The 20,219-nt window shown below is 44.7% G+C and overlaps 1 protein-coding gene across 1 annotated transcript in view; it reads left to right on the top strand.

Annotated features, from left to right (window-relative positions):
* The window catches only part of PARM1 (prostate androgen-regulated mucin-like protein 1), a 100,412-nt gene that overhangs the window by 66,318 nt on the left and 13,875 nt on the right, over positions 1-20,219 (top strand). Inside the window, exon 2 of the mRNA XM_036853070.1 lies at positions 451-1,155. Within this exon, the coding sequence (XP_036708965.1) occupies positions 451-1,155 (705 nt within the window). The remainder of the gene's footprint in view (positions 1-450; positions 1,156-20,219) is intronic.

The raw sequence follows: 20,219 nt of genomic DNA, 5'->3' as shown, positions 1-20,219 counted from the left end.
TGACAGGGACGAGCCAATCAGTGAGTGGTTGGCTTTGCACTCACCAACCATGCCTTCCCCACACGCATCGCACAGGCTGGGCATCCCCGCAAGCGTTGTGCAGCAGCTCCCTCGACTGTCCAGAGCAATTCTCATAAAATCAGTTTCGCAAAGTGTCTCGGTTTTTAAGGGCATGGCTTTCAGCAAGCAGAAGACAAGGTTAGTTCTTGCTGCGTATTGGCTGGACTTGTGTTGACTGATCCACTAATTGCTCCTGCTGAGCCTTCAGGCTGGTTCCTCCTGATAGTCACCAAGGGAGGAGAGAGCAACAGTGGGAAGAAAATATTTTTAAAGTCACCTTCACAATTACAGAGGCACAGTGTAAAATGAGAAAGACGTGAAAATACTGTAAAACGGCCTCGCCGCGCAGGTTTTCACACACTAACCACCTTTGTACTGGCTCTTCTACAGGACTGAGGCTACAGAGCGCGTCTACGTCAGACCTCTCGCCTGTTTCTCTTCCGGCAAAGAGCAGCCCACCAACGGCCTTCTGGACCAGCTCTCCGCAAAGCCCTCCCGCCTCCCCTACCGGTGGAACGCCCAGCACCTCGGTTCTTCCAGATACAGCATCGGCCCGGACATCTCCATCCGCCAAGAACGACTCCGCAGAGCCCAGAGAAGAGGAACCCACCAGCCCAGCCTCCAACTGGGAGGGCACAGACACAGACGCCTCGCCAACAAGCGGTGGGGTCCACTTAACACCCACGCTCGAGGAACACACTTCAGACACTCCCGAGGCCAGGGTGCCAGCTACAGGGTCGCAGCCCCCCGTTGAGTCTTCCGCACTCACCTCCCCTCAAGCGCCAGCCTCATCACCTTCACCCCCATCAACCTCACCACCAGAGGAAGTTTCCTCTGCCTCTGTGAGCACCAACCGTAACTCCACTGAGGCCAGCACCAAGCCCACAGGAGCTCTAACCACATCAGAGCCCCCAGCGGAGGACCACAGCTCTGGCCACAGAGCCACTTCACATGCCCCAGCCGAGCCAGTGCCCACCGAGACCACGGCCCAAGCAACTGTGCCCCCCAGAGTGACCTGTATGCTGACAGGCACGGAGACCACCACCGCCTCCCCCGGGGTGATCATGCAGGAAGTGGAGCATGAGCTAAGTTCAGGTGAGTCTCTGGCTAGAGCACGTGGCCTTGATGACACTGCGGTGCTAAGAATGCCGTTCAGTTAACCAAACACAATGGATTAAGTTTGAATTTTGGAGCGCAACACCTAGCTGAATTATAATTCCTAAGAATTTCCACAAGTGCAAACTTTACTTTTAGTCTCTTAATAATTTCCCCATGATAGTTCATTAATTGTGGCCCATCTTTATAATTTGTCTTCACGTATGTCTTCATGTATGTAAACCAATGAGACTGGTTAAGCAAAGGCTTTGGGTTGAGCTTCCTGGGTTTCAGTTCTGGCTCCTGATCTTGGGCAGATTACTTCATCAGGGTGCCCTTATTTTTCCTCATCTGTAAAATAGGGATAAAGAAAGCTGTATCATACATGGCTCTTGTGGAGATTAAATGAAATGACATATAAAGTGCTTAGAATAGTTCCTGGCAGAGAGTAAGTACTCAGGAAATGTCAGTTGTTATTATGATTTTGCTCGATGTATTAATGCAGTGTTTACCTCACGGAAACAGTCAAAGAAAGTAGGGGGGGCTGGAGAGAATGTGCTTATTCTTTAGAGTCACTGATATATTTCATGGGAAAGACAGTAAATTTTATGGAATGTCATGTTTGTTTTTATTCTCCCAGAAACCCTGTAAAGTTAGTATTATTTTTATCTTGATTTTGCAGTCTTGGAAATTATGATAGAGATTTAGGGTCTTTTCTGAGGTCACATGCATCTGACATTGAAGTGAAGTCTGGAAACTTTAGGGCATTGGGCAGGAAAAGGCCTTAGAAGGAACATTTGGCCTCTTGATTAAGAAACAGTGAGGTGAGAGCAGCTAGCAGGTGAAGGGGAAAATGGAGCTTTAGCCCCTCGCCTGAGTCATCTCGCCAGGGGCCATGGACTCAGAGGGCAGTATTTGGGACTGAGCCACACAGGACCAGCTGGGGGTCAAAGAAATGGCTGTGACTGAGGAGAAATTAACATCTTCTAACAAATAATTGATAAACAACCATTATGAATGGAAACTCTGGTAAACAGTGGAGGTGGGGAGAAACAGAGCTCAGATTAACAAGACATAACTCCTCATGGAGGAGCTCACAGTTTACTAAGGGATAAGGTCCCAAAGAATTGCAAATTCTTATTTCAAAGGCCCAGTGTATATCAGTGAGAGTCCCAACAAGAGAGAGGGATACAATCAAACTGGGATAAAGGAATGAATTACAAAGGTACAGCTGGTGTATAAGAAAACCACAGGGGATCATAATTGCAGAGCTGTCATGAGTCAGGCCTAGGAGGAGAGAATAGTAACCAGAACCCAGAAGGAGGGTCTTGTAGAATAGACCACCTTGGGAGGAGTAGGGAGGGACACAGCTAACTCAAGGTTAACCTCCGGGAGTGAAGGGAATCTATACTCTGCCCTCCCTCTCCCCCCCTACTCTGATATGCAGCCGGAAGCCAAGGACAAGGAAGCCCTTTGTGGTGCGTACAGTTCAGCCTCCTGAAGGGCAAGTCAGAGAGCAAAGTGGAGAAAGGTGGAGAGTGGATCTGGAGAGGCAAAAGGAGGGAATCCGGCCCTCGCAGTCCAAACATAGCTTTCTCTGTGTAGCCCCGTCCCCATTAGCGCCCTGTTTGTACCTCCGGCCAGCACTTAGCATGCTGTGTTTAGATGTGTACTTTCTGTCTTTACTTTCTGCCACATCCCCACTTTCTGTCTGATACTTTCCATGCTGCCAGCATGCAGGGAATATCTCAAGAATGGACTCGGTACCTGGAGCAGAGTGGGTGTTGACTCAGTGTCCTCAGGTCTGTCCCTAACAAAGGTGCCATCCAAGAACAGGCTTGAGGCAGTGGCCCCATCTCTTAACTTTCCTAGTTCAGACCTCACCACCACCTGCACTACTTCTTCAGTTTTCTAACTGGTTTCCCTTCCTCCACACTCTGGATCATTATACTGAGCAGAAATTCTGAGCTTGGCATGCAAGAGACTCCCTAATGTGGCATAACCTACTACTTTTTCCAAGTCCCTCAGTTTCATGGGCTGGATTATACAAGACAGCCCTGTTCCACTGTTCCGGCTTGTGTTTTAGACCATGTGTCTTGATTTCCTCAACTCAAAGCCAGCAGGGCTAAGAGACACAAAATTAGGGACAGAGCTGGGTCATGAACCAGAACTTTATAGTTCTAGGGAATATGGCCCCCAGTAAGAACTCCAGGGTAAATGAATGAAGGAAAGATTGAATGACTTGAGAGGAAGGTGTGACAGGTCAGAGGGAGGTCACTGAGCATGGCCAGTGTACATTTCATAGACCCAAGGGGATTCATCCCTTCTGATCTATTAAATTGAAGAATATTTACTGTGCATCCACCAGGACCCGGTGCTTGATGCAAAAAAGTATTAATAAACGTAAGACCTGTCCTCTGAGATTTTACAGTTCAAGTAAAAAGAAAGGACACAAGTAACTCTTAACACCACTCAGTTTCTGATCTGAGAATGAACCAAGGTGGGTGGGAGGATCTTTGAGCAGATGTGATACAATCTATTCATTTCAAGGGTGAAGAAATTGCGTCCCAGAAGTTTAGAGTGACTCACCCAAGGTTACACCGCCCAGTGGTAAAGCTGGGCCCAGAGCCCAAATCCTTTAAACCACCACTGGGTCTTCTTTAAGCACCAGGATTGCCGCACGGCTCCTCCATCAGCCCAGCAGACTAGGCAGCACCCTGTGACACTGTGCCCACAGGTGACTATCTGCAGATGTTTTTGTTTAGAGACTCTTGTGCTGCCTTAATAGTGGCAGTAATCATACTACACTTTTGTTGAGCATATTGTCTTATTCTGTATGAGTTCACATAGCATATTTCTGTAATCCAAGGACTTATCCATTCAACAAATATCCAGACATAGTCACCAATAAATAATTCAAAAACAAGGTAAATGTTATAGGAGTTAGATTTGACTGGCGGGATTAGGGAAGGTTTCATGATAGAGGGAGCACATGAGCTGAGTTGTAGGAGATGAAGGGAATTGCGGCCCGAGGAGAAGACAGGGCAGGGGAGATTCAGGCACCTGTGTGCTGCACATACCTGGGTTCAGAATCCAGCCAGCAGTTGCAAGCACAGAAATTGCTCTGGTCGGGGTATCTGGTACCCTCCACATTGCCAGCTCTGAGGGTTAATGCTCAGTCCTGGCATACCCGACCTAGCAGCAGCATTTGACACAGATGGTCACTGCCCTCATTTTGAAGCACTGTTTCCACTTCTCCTCCAGGACACCTCTGTCTTGGTTCGTCACACTGCTCCTTCTCAGTGTCTGTAGCCTTACTTCACCCCCTCCCCTTCCTACACTGGAGCACCCCGGGGCCAACATTTCTTCCTCTCCCCCAGCTCTCCACACGCACGCTCTCCTCTTCTCCCCACACCCACTCCTGAGATGACCTCATCACGTCTCGTGACTTAAAATGCCATCCACGTGCTGATAGCCCGGAGATGTAAAATTCTATCCCTGTTTTGTTTCATTGAACTAAAGACATGTCGACACCCAGCTGTCAGCTAACTCATGGTCTCCACTTGGGTGGCTCTTAGGCATTTCAGATGTCATACAGATCAGATGAATTACTGATTTCCTCACCCCTCCGTCCAGTCCTCCCTCAGAAACTGTGGGATAATCCTAGACTTCTTTCATCTCTCATATATGCTGCATCTGGTCCCTCAGGACCCAATTTCCTCTCACCCCTCGGTCCTCTCTCACATGTGGAACTTTAATACCCCTGTAACTGATCTCACTACTCACCACACCCTTGCCGGAGAGACCCTTTTCAAAACCCAGGACAGATCCTGTCCCTCCTCAGCTCTAACACTCCATTTGCTTGCCCTTCTGAATCAGAGTAAAAGCTGAAGTCTGTGTCGTGCCTGCGGTGCTCAGCACACTCGGAACCCGCCCTGCCTCAGTGCTCTCACCTGCTTCCGCTTTCACCAGCAAACACACTGCAATCTTACCGCTTCTTGAACAGACGGAAGACCCTCTTGCCCCAGGGCCTTTGCACTTACCATTCCCTCTGCCTGAAACATTTTCCTGCTGGGTCTTCAGTGGCTCGCTCCTTTTCATCAGGAAGGACTTTGTTCAGCTGTCATCTCCTCAGGAGCCTTTCCTCATACCCCTGTCTGAAACAGTAATCACATCACCATGGATCCCTTTATCCTGCTTTACTTTCCTTTTAATCACTTAACACTTTCTTTTTTTTTTTTTTTAATTTTTTTTTTTAACATCTCTATTGGAGTACTTACCACTTTCTGACATTATCTCATTTATTTGGTGAGTAGGTGTCTGCTTTCTGCCACTAGACTGTCAGCTCCATGAAAGCAAGGACGTTGCTCACAAATAGGAAGATGTAGGTTACATCCCCAACCCCTGAGACAGAGCCTGACACATGGTAGACTTGAAATAACACTTGTTGGATAAATGTATGAAAGAGGCAGTCAGCCAGTACCAGGGAAGCTATTTAATCTCTCTGAGCCTTGGTCTTCTCACCAATAAAATGGGGTAAGGGTAGTCTCCAAATGATGGGATTATTAAAAAGTTTAGTTGAGATAAGAAACTAAATACCCCTGTAACTGATCTCACCACTCACCACACCCTCACCGGAGAGACCCGGCGAGGGTCTATGTACAGCATAGCGGCTGTTGAGCAATGACTCTGTTGATGTCTATGCTTGTTATTTTACTATTATTTACCACTATCATCAGCATCATCATTATTGGTATTATTTGGCTATTGTGATTGCTATTATCACTGTTACTGTGTTTATCATAATGAAGACTGTCCATCATCTTCAACGAACTCTTATTGAGCTTTCACTGTGAGTCAGGCATCTGGCTAGACAGTGGGGATTTGGCCATGAATGAGACAGTCGCCACCCTTGTGGAGATTACAATGTCACGTGTACACAGCATGGCAAGTAGCCTGTGGATCCCAGGATGGATCCCAGGATGTGTGGAGGAGAACATTGCAGAAGAAGCCAGAAGGAAGATTTCAGGACAAGTGTTAAAGGACCCTGGGTAGCAGGATGAGACAACTTACTTTACTTGACAAGCCATTGATAGTCACCAAAGGCTTTTGATCAGAGGCAGAAAATGTTCAGAATTATACCTAAGAATATTCAACTGGCAGGAATACATGTACGTAAACTGCAGGGAGTTCAGGACTGGTAACACGTAGACCGGTTTATACCTGGTTTCCGGTTGGCCATTGTCACTGACAGACCATGTCATTTAGCTACTCTGACTTTAAGCGCTCTTCACTATAATCTGAACACAAGAGAGACAATCTTCCAGGGGGTTTGTTGTTGTTGTTGGCTTATCATACCACAAAAATTGTTTATTAGAATTATCCAAGGCAGAAGGAATGAGATTCACATTCATATGAGGCTTACTGAGAATATACGTGTTCTAAGAACTGGGCTTGTGACTTACACAGGTAACCCTCCATCTAATCTTCAGAACATTCCAGCGAGGTGAGCTGGATGGGATCTCTGCTGCAGGTGACAAAACAGGCACCTGTTTAGTGACTTAAGTCCTCACTTGAGTGACCAGGCCAGGATTCAAATTCAGTTCTCCTGAGTGACCCTAAGTCAGGTCTTCCTTCCACTGTACCCATCCTAGCGGAATTCGTAGAAATGAAAAGTTGGGAAGGACCTACGGCCTCCAGACCTGCTGTGGACATGAGCCGCATGGGATGTTGTCAAATGCCCAGGGCTGCCAGCTGGGCCTGAGGGGTGGGGCTTCCCGATGGGAGGAGAAGCAGGTGGTAGCCGCAGCCCTCCGAAAGCAGCTGTGCAGAAGAAACGAGTTTTCATTTTCGTTTTTCAGTTTTTGTTTTGCTTTTAAAGGAAAAGAGAGAGAGATGTGATGTGTTAAATATGGATCGGCTGGGTTATTAAATCAGAGCTCTTCAGGGGTGGAAGCTATGACTACAGTATGTTTGTGACATCCTGAACTGAACTGAACGGTGCCGTGTGAATGCTTAAGGGATGAACTGATACCGTACCCCAAATTATACTCGAATCGTCCCCAATTCCTACATATGCAAACTTTAAAATGATAGTCACTCGGCTTGTTGCAGACTGGGTATTCTCTTTTGTCTGTAAAATCCAAGTGGCCCCTGGTCTTATGCTGTCCTATGCTTTCCATTACAAAGAGAAGGACTCATAATTGTGAAAACGGGTGAAGGCCTTTGAACTTTAATTTGCTAGTCTGACTCCAGATTTATTCAGTATGAACTGTGCTAATAAATACCCTGAAAAAAAGGACACCAGGCAGGCACAGATATCTAATCCTCTCTGCATCCATACCTGCAAGGGACTTTCAGCTGTCAAAACACCTTCTTATTCCAGACCAACTCTTAGGATAAATATAGGTTTGAAAAATGAATTAACTCCTAGAAAAGGGGGAAGAATCATTTTTAAAGTATTCATAGAAAGATTTTAGGAGTAAAAAAAATATATATGTATTGTAAGTAATACAATAGTAAGTTAATGACCATTATATTTCGATGATCTATTCAAAATATATTAAAGGGGGAAATGAGGATTTAACAAAAAAACGTAAAAGAACATTAAACATTTATTGATCAGATTCTTCCAGATTGCCCAAAATATATCAGAAAGCAATAATCCTAAAAAATATTGTATCTATCTTAGACTCAGTTTTACAAATATTAAGTCATGACATGCCCAGGCCTGGCCTCTAACAGTGAATGGTGCCAACATCTTTTAGCCCAACCCTCCTTCCCTCTCTGTGTTCTTTCCATCACCGAGAACTGTTGGTTTGAACTCTTAGTAGGTCCCAAATTCACCCACTTCTCTTCGCTCTCATTCTCATGTCAAAGCTCCCATGATCCCACCACATCTCTCTTTTCCCATCATGCTGGCTTCTGTCTTTGGTCCACATGAACTGCAAGGCTGACAAGGGTATGTATTATAAATCCTCACTCACATTTTTTCTTTTGTGCCCAATTTCTTTAAACTTAAGCTAAACCTCTAAGCTTGCTCACACCAAGTAAACCCCCATAAGGAGCTCCAACTGTCAGATAATATTTCAGGTAAAAAAAAGATATTCTAAATTCTTGTCTCTACTACTTTTATTTCTCCTTGGGTTTACTTTTACTGCCTAAATCTTAATCTGGTTTTAAAATATTTCCAAAATATCCTTTGAAAAATACATGGCAAGGTAATAAAATCAGCTAGTTACCACTGGTATTGTCATCTAGTAGCAATGCAACGCCATCACATACTTTGTCTCTCCTTTCATTGCATTTAGAGAGTTTGTCTCCATGGAACACTTTCCTTTTTTTCTGCTTCAAATATTTTCACTAGTCACATATGACTAAAGTGATTTTGGAAATACTTCACTGAGAAAGTGGAATTTAGCTTGTAAGCACAGCTGCTGATATCATAAATGCATCTATGGCTTATTGGCTCACTGGGAAAACTGGTTGGAATATTCCCGATTCCATATCCAGACTGAACTTAACTGTAATCTTCTGACTCAGAAGAGCATGTCTTTTTCGTTCAAAATAATAACAGGAAAGTGAGACCAGGTCAGCACTAACCCACTGTGTTCCTCAGAAAAGGTTCTAGAACTCCCCCCCCTGAAGTGGGTTGAGTCAGGAGTATTGCACGAGGAGAACACATAATGGATACTAAGTTGATATTGTCCTCGGTATGCCTTGTTCTCCGGTCCTGGGAAAGAAAAATATCGGCCAGTAAGAGACAGAGTTTTATTTAACAGTATCTTGCTTTTATCATCAGACCCACAGGCCTTCAGGAATAGAACACGGGCTCAAAATTTAAGGTGAACTTAGGTTAAAGTCATAAAATCTCAGTAAGTCCATGGAAGTGGGCCATCAAAAACACTTTGCCATGTTTCTGTTTGGTGAAATCATGGGGTCATTTCAAAGCCAGGCTCTAGGAGGATAAGAATGTTACTTGTAGTACGAACTTTGGCATCATGACTGCCTGGTTCACAGCTCACCAATGCCATTTACTAGATGGATGACCTGGCAAGTTTATTCATCACTGAGTGTCACATTTTCCTCATCTGTAAAATGAGGGTAATAATAGTACTATAATTGCCTTATAAGATTCCTTTTAGAATTAAATGAGACAAGTATATAAAGAGTCCCTTACATAGTTAGCACTAAATAAATGTTGGCTGCTCTTATTACTACAGTTGGGTCCCTAATTCTCAGTGTGGTTACCAACAAGAGTTTGACTCTTCTAGACTTTGGTTTTTTTTAACTTGAAAAAATAAAATGTTTGTGACAACACTTCAAGACTCCCAAAAGGATTATTACTGTAAATATTAGGTAATCAAGATCCATTTTAGCACCTGCCTATAACACAATACAGAAAAGGATAATCTAAACAGTGTGAAAGAGAAAAGTAACTATGTTCACATTGGAAATAGTAGCACTTTCATGAAACTTGGAAAATCCAAAGATAAGCGTTAAAGAGTGCATACAACTAGAGATTTCTAGCTGGGAGAAGATAAATCATGGAGGAGGGAGGATACAAAAGCTGAGCTTGTAGGATTTTGTCCAGGCTCCACTTGCACCTGACAGTGGAAGATTAAGAGCTGGAGGTTGCCTTCTTCCCCTAACTGGCATCAAAGTTTGGAAATTATTTTCTTTCCAAAGTTTTTAACTCTAAAACCTTGGGATCCTCAGTCTGGGAGAAATTAAAGCTTGGTAAAATACAGTCTCCAAAAGCAGGTTCCTACCTTGCCTAGGTGATTAATTACATGGAGGCAAAGCTAAATTAACTAATGGTTCCGCAGAGATCCCCGAGTCCTTGGGCTGCAGTAATTATAGTGTCACTGCCCTTTGTCAAGATGTTGAGACAGGTGACCTGAAACTGACTCTCTGCTCCCCAGCCGAGAGTCATTTTTCCATGACAAAAAAATGATAAACCTGCACACTGCAAGTTTATCATTGCAAACAGAGTTAGGACTCTGTCTTGGGCCCTAAGAAGTTCCTCCCTTCCTTCTTGCCATGTCCTTGGAACCAAGAAAATGCCAGCATGGAAGGCCTTACTTGCCAAGGCTGATGAACCTCAAAGGGGTCTGAGCCTTCACCTGCAGACTAGATGAGTCTCAAAAAGGGCACATACCAATTTTTCTGGTTTATTTTCCCCTTCAGTATTGTTTTATCTGTGGCCATGTCTCATTTTCATCACTGGAATACTGAAGAGATCGAGGAAACACTAAAGAGAACAACCAAAAAACCTTCTTTTTCTGTCTTCATGGAGGTAAATGGCACCTGCGATACAAGATTCTCCCCTCTCTGTGGGGAATTTGCAGAGGGATGACTTCAGAGTTGAGATCCCCAACTTGGCCCCTTAAGTTGAAAGTCAGAGGCTACAAAAGGCTGACTTCTCAATCGACACATACGTCCGCCTTCCCACTGCCACACAGCTAGTTGTCCCCAACTGGAAACCCCCCAGGTTTTCAGGGTTTCCAGTATCTTTTTGATACTCTCAAGGCTATTTGCATTAAAGATACTCTGATAACAGAGAGATGTCAGGATTTCTTTCCCTCTTTCTGATTTGACTCCTGAATAGAAATATCTTTGTCCTTCAGTCAAAGGATTTGATGACCTAACATGATACTGCTCACCCACTCACACTATAGATCAGAATTTTCACAAGAGGAGAAGGAGACTTCTCCTCATCCAGGACAAACCGTAGAGGGGATTCTCTGATCTTTTTTTTTAAATTATTCCCCAGAAATCTCTCCAACACTGTCCCTCCATCCCTCAAGAGGTCTAGGATAGGTCTGACTCAGAGCTGAGATCCCCACTCATGTCAGGGTGTGGTTCTCTCAGCCCAGAACAGGTTATAATTCAGCCCAGGCTGAATTACATTTATTATATAAGGTAATTTTGAAAGCGTTATGATAGGCTTCTAAAGCCAGGCACTGTGAATCTGCCCCGCAGGAAAGAATGAGAAGCAGAAACTGACACGAAGCATGTTTAGGGACAATCATCAGGGCTTAGTTAGCGTCATGGTCTTAGAAATACAGTCTCTGTTCATGTCTGCACTGCTACCCCGGGGGTTGGGTAAGTCAGGACAGCTGTCCCTTCTGCGCCACATTTCCCCTGTTTTGGCCTCCACCAAGAAGCAGTATTCAGGAAGCTGCCACATTCCCTAAAGTAGTGACAGGTGTTGACACTGGCCCTGATGACCCCGACTCTCTGCCCTCCATTCTTCCTGGCCTCCTCCAGGGGATCTGAGGGCTGTGGTCTACCCCCAATCCAGCATCTCACCCCGAGTTTCTTTGTGAAAATTTGGTTCGTGGGAGCAGTGTTCCCAAAGGTATGATTTAAGTCCCTACACAGGTAGTATGCAAGAGGATGAACCTTTTTTATTCTAATAAAAACTATGCTTTTGTTTCAATATGAATTTGAAAAAAAAACTAAAATAGCACATCAAACTCATCATTTCATAGCTATCATTGCTTAGGGTGTGGCTACATGTAGTCAGTATCTAAAGAAAAATAATTTAATTTAAAGACAGATATTAAGAAAATAATAGCATCAGTTGATGTGGACATGGCAAAAATCATGAGAGTGGTATAGAGATGTTTGAATTTTGAAAACATTGTCGTGACGTAGAGGATGGGGTCTTGTCTTTGTTTATTGCCTCAGCTATCAGTGCCTTCAGGCTTTTACTTGGGATAAGACCAAGAGGTAGAAAATTTAAAAGAAGGCAAACCAAGAATTCAAAGGTATCTAGTCCCAGCTCTGCCACTGATGAAGTCTGATCTCAACCAAATCTCTTAATTTCTATGTTATCATCTGTAAAGTGAAGGGGTTAGAGGCAATGAACCTTCTTAATTTCCCTTCAACAGTAAAATTACATTATTCCATTGGTCATGATCAGGCTGGAAGCAAAACTTGAGCTTGAGATCCGCAATCATTTCGAATACTAGGGTTGGCTCAGATCTTTTCTGGATTCAAGTTTCTTCCTGGCTTCAGAGTTTTTATGGATAAGAGACGCCCAGAGACTGAGACCTTTGTAATGCACTTCATGATGGACAAAGCATTTTAAATACACTGTTTAATTTGTAAAAGCACTCTGAGAGGAACCAAGTGATTCATCAAAGTTGGGCACATAGTAAACAATAAACATCAGTTGTGTGAGTGATTGAACGAATTCTCACTTTACAGGTAGAGATAGGGACACAAATGAGGCCATAGAGGCGGGAAGGAGTAAAGTGACTTGCCCAAGACTATTCAGCTAGTGCGTGTATAAAGCCAGTCTTCGCACCAGGTCTTCTGGTCACAGAAAGTAGAGGAGCATAAGTTTGGGGAATCCAGCCTCAAAGGTTGAATCCCATTTCTGCATACTAACCAGTTGAATAGATTTTTGTTAACTGCTTTTGCTAAACTCCTACGTGGAGATACCTACCCCGCTCTGCCTAGCTCAGTGCCTGGCACAGGGAACTGCAGTAAAGGATGGCTGCTGAGACTTTTATGACCACGATTGTTTTTCTTAATGCTTTTATTACTGTTCTTGGCACAATACTAGAGATGTCCCCTGAGAACTGTTGTTAAGCCAAGACTGAATTCAGTCTTTAAGGAGAGTCTGTTAATAGCGTACAGATGTAGGAGTCACCCCTGTTTCGGGAAGAATCCTTACTCCCTGTGGGCTCCTTTTGGTCTGGAGAGCACTGAATGAGAGGAACGCTCCCTGACGTGATGTTGATGGGAAGCTGATGTGTGGCCATCAGCTTGTCAGGATGCTGTAGGGAAGGGATGAGGAGCGCTGTTTGCTATTCTTAGAAACCCAGCCTAGTTTACATTACAGGTGTCAAACGAGAGCTGGGGTTGGGCGACCTAAACAGGTAGTTATAAAAAATTCCAGGTGGGAAAGAGGCTTCATTTGTGTTGGGAAAGATTGTAATTGTAAGTGAAGTAAGGAAATTTTAAAACCATGGTAACCAGGAACTGTGCCGACTTGTGTGCCCTGTTTGGCATTGATTACAAACCTGTGCTCCCTGCATCCTTAAAGTACAGCTGATGTGCCTGCAGGAGAGAGAAATGAACAAAAAAGAAACACACACTTGCTTGGATGAATACAAATCTTTTATTATCTCAAAAGAGATTTGTGTTTCTAGTATACCTTTTTACCTATATGCTACCCAAGTAGGTAGAATGCTTTTAGATAAAAGTAAAGCCAGTCCCCAAACCAGGGCTTCTGATTACAGGAAGTGGAAAAGTATAGATATTAGGGATCCTGCCCAAAGTTTGAATCCCAAGTCTGCCCACTGACCAATTCTGCAAACTAACTAGCTTTTAAGAAATAGTATAAACATGAAGTAAAAGATTCCAATTGTGGTCATATTTGACTAGTTTTAATAAAGTTTACCTCTGCCACTGTGTAAAGAAATGATTAAGCAGTACTTTAATGATTTAAAGATTTGAGGGGATGGGGCAGCAGAGAGAAGGACTAACACGGAGACAAACTTAGATTGTGCTAATTAAAAACAGTTCTGTATCATATTTGCATGCAAGCTGTATGCCTTATAAAGGAGTTTTAATTTTGCATCATAACTACTTATAAAGTTCAATTTAACAAATAGCTACACTTTCAGAAAAATCAGTTATTTTTTTTTCTTTTTAATGTCCTTTATTTTTTAATTTCTTTTAACACCTTTATTGGAGTATAATTGCTTTACAATTGTGTGTTAGTTTTTCCAGTATAACAAAGTGAATCAGCTATACATATACATATATCCCCATATCCCCTCCCTCTTGCTTCTCCCTCCCACCCTCCCTATCCCACCCCTCTAGGTGGTCACAAATCACCGAGGTGATCTCCCTGTGCTATGCGGCTGCTTCCCACTAGCTATCTATTTTACATTTGGTAGTGTATATATGTCCATGTCACTCTCTCACTTCATCCCAGCTTACCCTTCCCGCCAACCCGTGTCCTCAAGTCCATTCTCTACATCTGTGTCTTTATTATTCCTGCCCTGTCCCTAGGTTCTTCATAACCATTTTTTTTTTTTAGATTCCATATACATCTGTTAGGATATGGTATTTGTTTTTCTCTTTCTGACTTACTTCACTCTGTATGACAGTCTCTAGGTCCATCCAGGTCTCTACAAATGGCCCAATTTCATTCTTTTTTATGGCTGAGTAATATTCCATTGTATATATGTACCTCCATCTAGCTGGTTCTTGCCTAAAAATTTCGTTGTTCTCTGTCCAAGTTCAGCCCATCCTTTAGAGAACAGCTTCATTCCCACCTCTTCCCTACTCTGGCTTTCATAGACACACATCCTCCCGCAAGTTAGAGGCAGAAATACAGAGTTTGGTACCACCCACCTCCCACCTTAAGTACCCACCTGTCTGTCCATTCAATGCTACACTCCCCTGTGTGGTCCCCAGGCCTGACTCTTGTCTCCACCACTGGGGAGTGAAACCTCAGAGCCCTGCCTGTTGCTTCTCTCCACCTGCACCATCCTAGCTCAAGAGGAGCCCGGGGAGCTCAGTCAGGAGAGGCTTGTGAGATTGATTTGAGGTCAGAGGGAGATAAGCTTAGTTTCCTCTGGTGTGGGATAGAGTGGGAGGAAAAACAGGAGTAAAATCAAAGCAGCAGTCAAGGCCAGAAGTCAAAGTGACCTTCAATAATGGTAAAATTAGGATCCACTTAGGTGACAGTATTCAAAAACGGAGACTTTCATTTTCACTTTTTCTCCCCCATATCACAGCCTACATGCACACGCATGCGTGCACACGCCAACAGACACACGCCCCAAAGCAAATCGCAGCCCCCATGTATCCCGTGGTATTGCATATGCTGCGAGATAAGCTTTAGGCGACACTCCCAGCAGTGTTTTGGACCACAACACACGCTAGAAACCAATGACATGGCCCTTCTTAGGTGGCTGTACTGACTGTTGTCTGCGCCTAACTAGTCCTCTTCCCAGTTAACCAGAATCATTGAGCTTTGACCCACCTTCACCAGCACCCATATGAGGACCCAGAACCCCACACGGCCCCAAGTTGGGCCCTGATTCCTGGACAGTCAGCTGAAGGCAGACGGGATGAGCCAGAGTGGCGGGTTTTATCTGCGAGTGGGCGCGGATCTAACACTGGAGTCCAGGCGGCCGGAGAGCCCAGCAGGTAATAGCATGGACTCTGGAGCCAGCCCTTGTGCCCCGGTCCCTCTAATTACCAACCATGGGCTCTGGGCCCTTAGTTTCTCTGTGTCTCAGTTTCCTCATCTGTAAAATGGAGATAACAAGAGGACCTACCTAACAGAGCTCTCGTGAGGATTACTTGAATTGAAATAGGTGAAGTTCATAGAACAGTCCCTGGCACAGAGCAAGTAAAGCGTCGGTTGCTATCATTTATTATTCTTGTTGTTGTTTATTACATTGTTGTTTGGAGGAAGGAGTTGTGATGTGAGACTATTGCTGTAAAGAGGGAAGAGCCTTTCCTTAGTGTAATAAAGAGGGATTTGGGGCACATACAGATGTCAACCCTCTAGCCCCTTTCCTCACCAGTCACCCACTTCCGTCCTCTGGCACATGCGCAGACACATGCTTTTAAAGAGGAAGAATTCCTCTGAGACAGAATGTTCCTTTCCTCTTGGTGACCTTGACTGAAGGAGCCACCACGCTCTCTGAAGTGGCCACCTGCTCCTATTGTCCGTTTCTTACCTATTCTCTAGACGGGAAAGAAGAAAGAAAAGAGCAAGAAAAACAGTCCAGAGGTTTGTTAAAGACTTCTCAAAATAGATGAGACGCACACACGCATACCCAGGAACTTGGTCAAAGCATTTACACGTGCATTCTAAACAAGCCTGACTGATGAATTCCCAAGGAGACGGAGTTCAGAAGTCATCCACAGCAGCAAGACACTCACTTTTTTGTTTGTTTTTTTTTTAATTTTTATTTATTTATTTATTTATTTATGGCTGTGTTGGGTCTTCGTTTCTGTGCGAGGCTTTCTCTAGTTGCGGCGAGCGGGGGCCACTCTTCATCGCGCTGCGCGGGCCTCTCACTGTCGCGGCCTCTCTTGTTGCGGAGCACAGGCTCCAGACGCGCAGGCTCAGTAATTGTGGCTCACGGGCCCAGTTGCTCAGCGGCATGTGGGATCTTCCCAGACCAGGGCTCGAACCCGTGTCCCCTGCATTGGCAGGCAGATTCTCAACCACTGCGCCACCAGGGAAGCCCAACTCACCTTCTTTTGTCATCCTGAGAACACCCCACCATCACCTCCCCTGTACCCGGCTCTCTCAGAGCGATAACATTTTTAAAGAGCCTAGGAAAGCTCTTTCTTTCGGAGGTCGTTTGGGTTCATCCTATCACATCCTAATATTCTCATTTTTGGATATGATTGGCAAGTATCCTGCCAAAGGGGTCAGATGAAACGTTTCTTTCATGTTTAAAATGGGGGGAAATCCCTCAATGAGAAGAGTCCCCAGGGGAACATTTGAGGTTTGGGAACATTGCTAAGCCCAGGAAGACAGGAGGGCACCTTTAGGACAAGTGACGGGGAGGTAGTCTGCACAGGAGCAGAGTCCCTTCTGAGTGTGGAGGACGTCCTGTGTCTGCGAAGGACTAGCCTGAGCGTAGTAAAGAGAGGCAGGTGTTGGGGGCGGGGGAGAGAGCCTGCAAGTGATGTCATAGTTTATTCCAGGACTGCAGGGGCACAGAACAAAGCAGGGCAAGTGATGCCCTCCAGGGAAACCCTATCCCTCGGGTAGTCTGACCAGGTCCAACCAGAAGCGTGGGCTTCTGGGATTTTGTTCTGGTTACTTCGAGGATATTTTCTGACTTTATTCAGACAGAGAGTCCTAAAATAACTCTCCTCCAGCTCAGTCGTCCATGGGGACTCGCAAGCACACGCTGGGGCGGTTGGACCAGAGCTGTAGAGTCATAGGAGTAGATGCTGAGGTAAGACCTGGAGCAGTGGTTCCACGATGGACAGGTGGAGAGACTGCTGCTTGGGGACCTTCTTAGCACAGTGACTGGTCTCAAAAACTGCCGGTTACCTTTTTTATTTTTTTTGCGAATATTACATTTAATCATTCAACATTTAAAAAAATAATTTAAATACCCACTATGGGCTAGAGACTGTGCCCAGTGTGGAAAGTTCAGGGAGAAGGGGGGTAAGATGCAAGATGAATATGATTAGAATCTGTCTGGGGAGGCTCATAAATACAACACAGAGTGCTTAAGAGAAGCAGACACAAAGAGCTGAGAACACACAACAACACTACAACTTGCTTGGGGGTGTCAGGAAAGCTTCCCAGAAGGGTTGATATTTAGTTGTCATAAAGAAAGTGTAGGAGCTGGCCAAGCTGAGAAAAGGGCCAGGGATGTCACCAGTATATTAATGATTAAACATACAAAACCTAGGAAATAGTCCTGGGTTCAAATGACAGCTTAATCATTTACCAGCTTATAAAACCTGAATCAAGTTCTTAAATCTCTCTGAGCCTTAACTTGCTCATCCATCAAATGGGAATCATTCTCTTCATCTCATAAAGAGAATTCAATGAGACGGGAGCTGTAAAGTTCTTGGCCCAGCACCAGACCGAAGTAACCACCCACAAGTGTAGAACAGATCATTCTTTAGCCTGTTCTGTTTTTTTGTTCTGAGTTGTTATGAAAGTGGGGAAATGGCCCCCTGAGAAACCCCATCAGAGAGACCCAGACTTCAAGGAGGCTTTGGCTCATGGCTCTTCAACAGCCCTCTGGTCAGGCAGAACGTGTTGGCACAGTGGAATATTCTGGCATCTCGGCTTAGAAAAAAATACATAAATTTCCTCCGGTTCTCTCTTAATTTCTTCTGGTTCCAGGGCTTTACAGCATGAATCACACCCAGTCTGAAACTCACACGTGCCAACAGGGAAGATGAGGAAGACAGAAATGCCAGCCAGCTCCCCATCCCCCATCCCCAGGGCACTGCCCACCCAGCGTACACACCTTCCTCATAGGGCAGAGCTTCCGGCCCTAGCCACACCTTCCTCATCTTTCCTCTCCCCGCCCTGCCTCCAAAGAAGAAGGAGTACGAGGAGAAAGGGAATTCCAGTTTACTTTAAACAGAACTCAGGGGGAAATGGCATTTGTTTTCACAAGGAGGAAATCAGGCCTTTATGGTTCCCGCAGCATAAAGTCGTGCTACCCTGGCTACTGTCAGCTCAGCAACTCCCTCAGATGCTGGAACCGCGATGCCCTGAGGCGTGGAACTTCCCAGCATGAACTTCCCGGCTGCTTCCGTGGAGGTGAAAGCGAGCTTAGGACACAAGCCCTCCCAGACTGGGGGCCTGATGAAGGCCTTCTAGTTCCAGAAGACCCTTGCCCGCATGGTGACACCCTCTGAGAAGAGCTGGTGGGTGGCAGAATAGTTAATGAGGTGGCCCGAATATTTAAGTACCATCTATTTTACCTCACACGTTTTGGCCTCCTTTTGGGCAATATGAACCCTCAGAAACGTCCCTTCGCTCAGCTGCCCTCAAGGGCCCATGGAGGGAAATCACCCGCTAATTCCAGCTCTTGTTGCACGGCTGTCCCTTGCGAACAAGAAGGGTGGCCTTGAAGAGCCCTGTTTGAAGACTGGTCTACACCGAGGGCCAGCCAGCCACCAGTCCCATGGAGAGGAAGCCGGTCATTCTACTACTTGCTGTTTCAAAAGAAAAAAGCACTTGAGTTGGGGAACTGCCTGTTTTATCTTCGGTAGAGGTGGTATTTAAATATATCCAGTAAATCGCAGAGTTGGAGGAGATCCAACTGCCTAGAGTTAGGGAAGAAACTTTGAAGGACAAACCTGTGATTTCCTAAATTAAATGTATCCTGGGGCAAGAAATAAGGGTCTTATAGAGAAATCAACTACATTCTTTCTCTCCTCCCATTTTTTTGAAAGGAGGAAATTAAAGGTCAGTTTTCAAAGCTCCTAATTGCAATCAGTGTATCTTTTTGAATCTTGAAATACGCCCATCACCTTACCTTGCAGTAATAATCCTTATTTCACAAGTTCTTAAAAGAGCTGTTAAGAGGCTTCAGTGAACTTTGAATTGTTCTAATTTCAGCGCAGTTTGGAGGCTGAGAAGCTAAGTGCAGAGTAGAGGTTATCCATAAGGGGACTGACCCCAAACTTTCTCTACTTGATCCAGCCTGCATATTTGAGTGTTCAGTGCCATAATTCTACCTTGACAATAGTAAAAAGGGAAAGAGAACTGTACTGATAATTATACCAATCTGGCCCTAAAGGATTCTAGGAGCAAAGAGATGGGCGTGTGAGTGTCTAGAAGTGTGGAAGCTCTAAAATGGTACATTATGGTCGGTCTGTGTAGACACATCAAGCTCTGGTCTTAGTCTCAATGTTAGCAATACCTCCTTGGCCTTTTAGAAATTATAACCAGCGGGGGCATGAATGTCTCCTGTAGCCTTCTTTCACCCAAACCTTTGCAGGAGTTACTAAAGAGTTAATGAGTAGACTCATTCGCTTCTTAGCTCTGCTCTAATTCCTTTGGTGAAAGGGCTAATGAGAAGAACAATATACAAAAGCCATTCATAAGAGAGGGGGAAAAAATAGAAGGAGAAGTGGCAGAATCATCCACAAATAGTAAATCTCCAGAAATGTGGGACAGATCTATCACCTTTGCGATGTAGTTCATGAAAGATGGGCACTGGTCCAGGAAGGTATATCTGGATAGGACTTTAGCTTGGTGCACAGGGCACCTCATTTAATTTTCTTAAAATTATGTGGGCCAGTAGAATAGCTCTTCTTTCTCTGTCACAGCAGGTGAGTGGTGTATGGGTCCACAGGGTTAAGTGATTAGCCCATAGTCAGACAGCTAATGATAGAACCACACTTGAATCCACATATTCAGACTCCAGATCTGATGCTCTTTCCAGTGCGTTTAAGAGTGCCATTCATTTGTTGAAGTAGAAAATAATTTCTCGGTGGCCTGAACGAGTAAATGGGGTCCCTAGTACCAACTTTAATGCCAAAAAGTCACTTTAACTATGAGGAGACAAAAGCCCAATTGATTC

Source organism: Balaenoptera musculus, chromosome 5 (genome assembly GCF_009873245.2).
Source record: "Balaenoptera musculus isolate JJ_BM4_2016_0621 chromosome 5, mBalMus1.pri.v3, whole genome shotgun sequence".
Taxonomy (NCBI): Eukaryota; Metazoa; Chordata; class Mammalia; order Artiodactyla; family Balaenopteridae; genus Balaenoptera; species Balaenoptera musculus.
The sequence above is the reverse complement of the archived record's forward strand: the minus strand, read 5'-3'. Positions and strand labels throughout refer to the sequence as shown.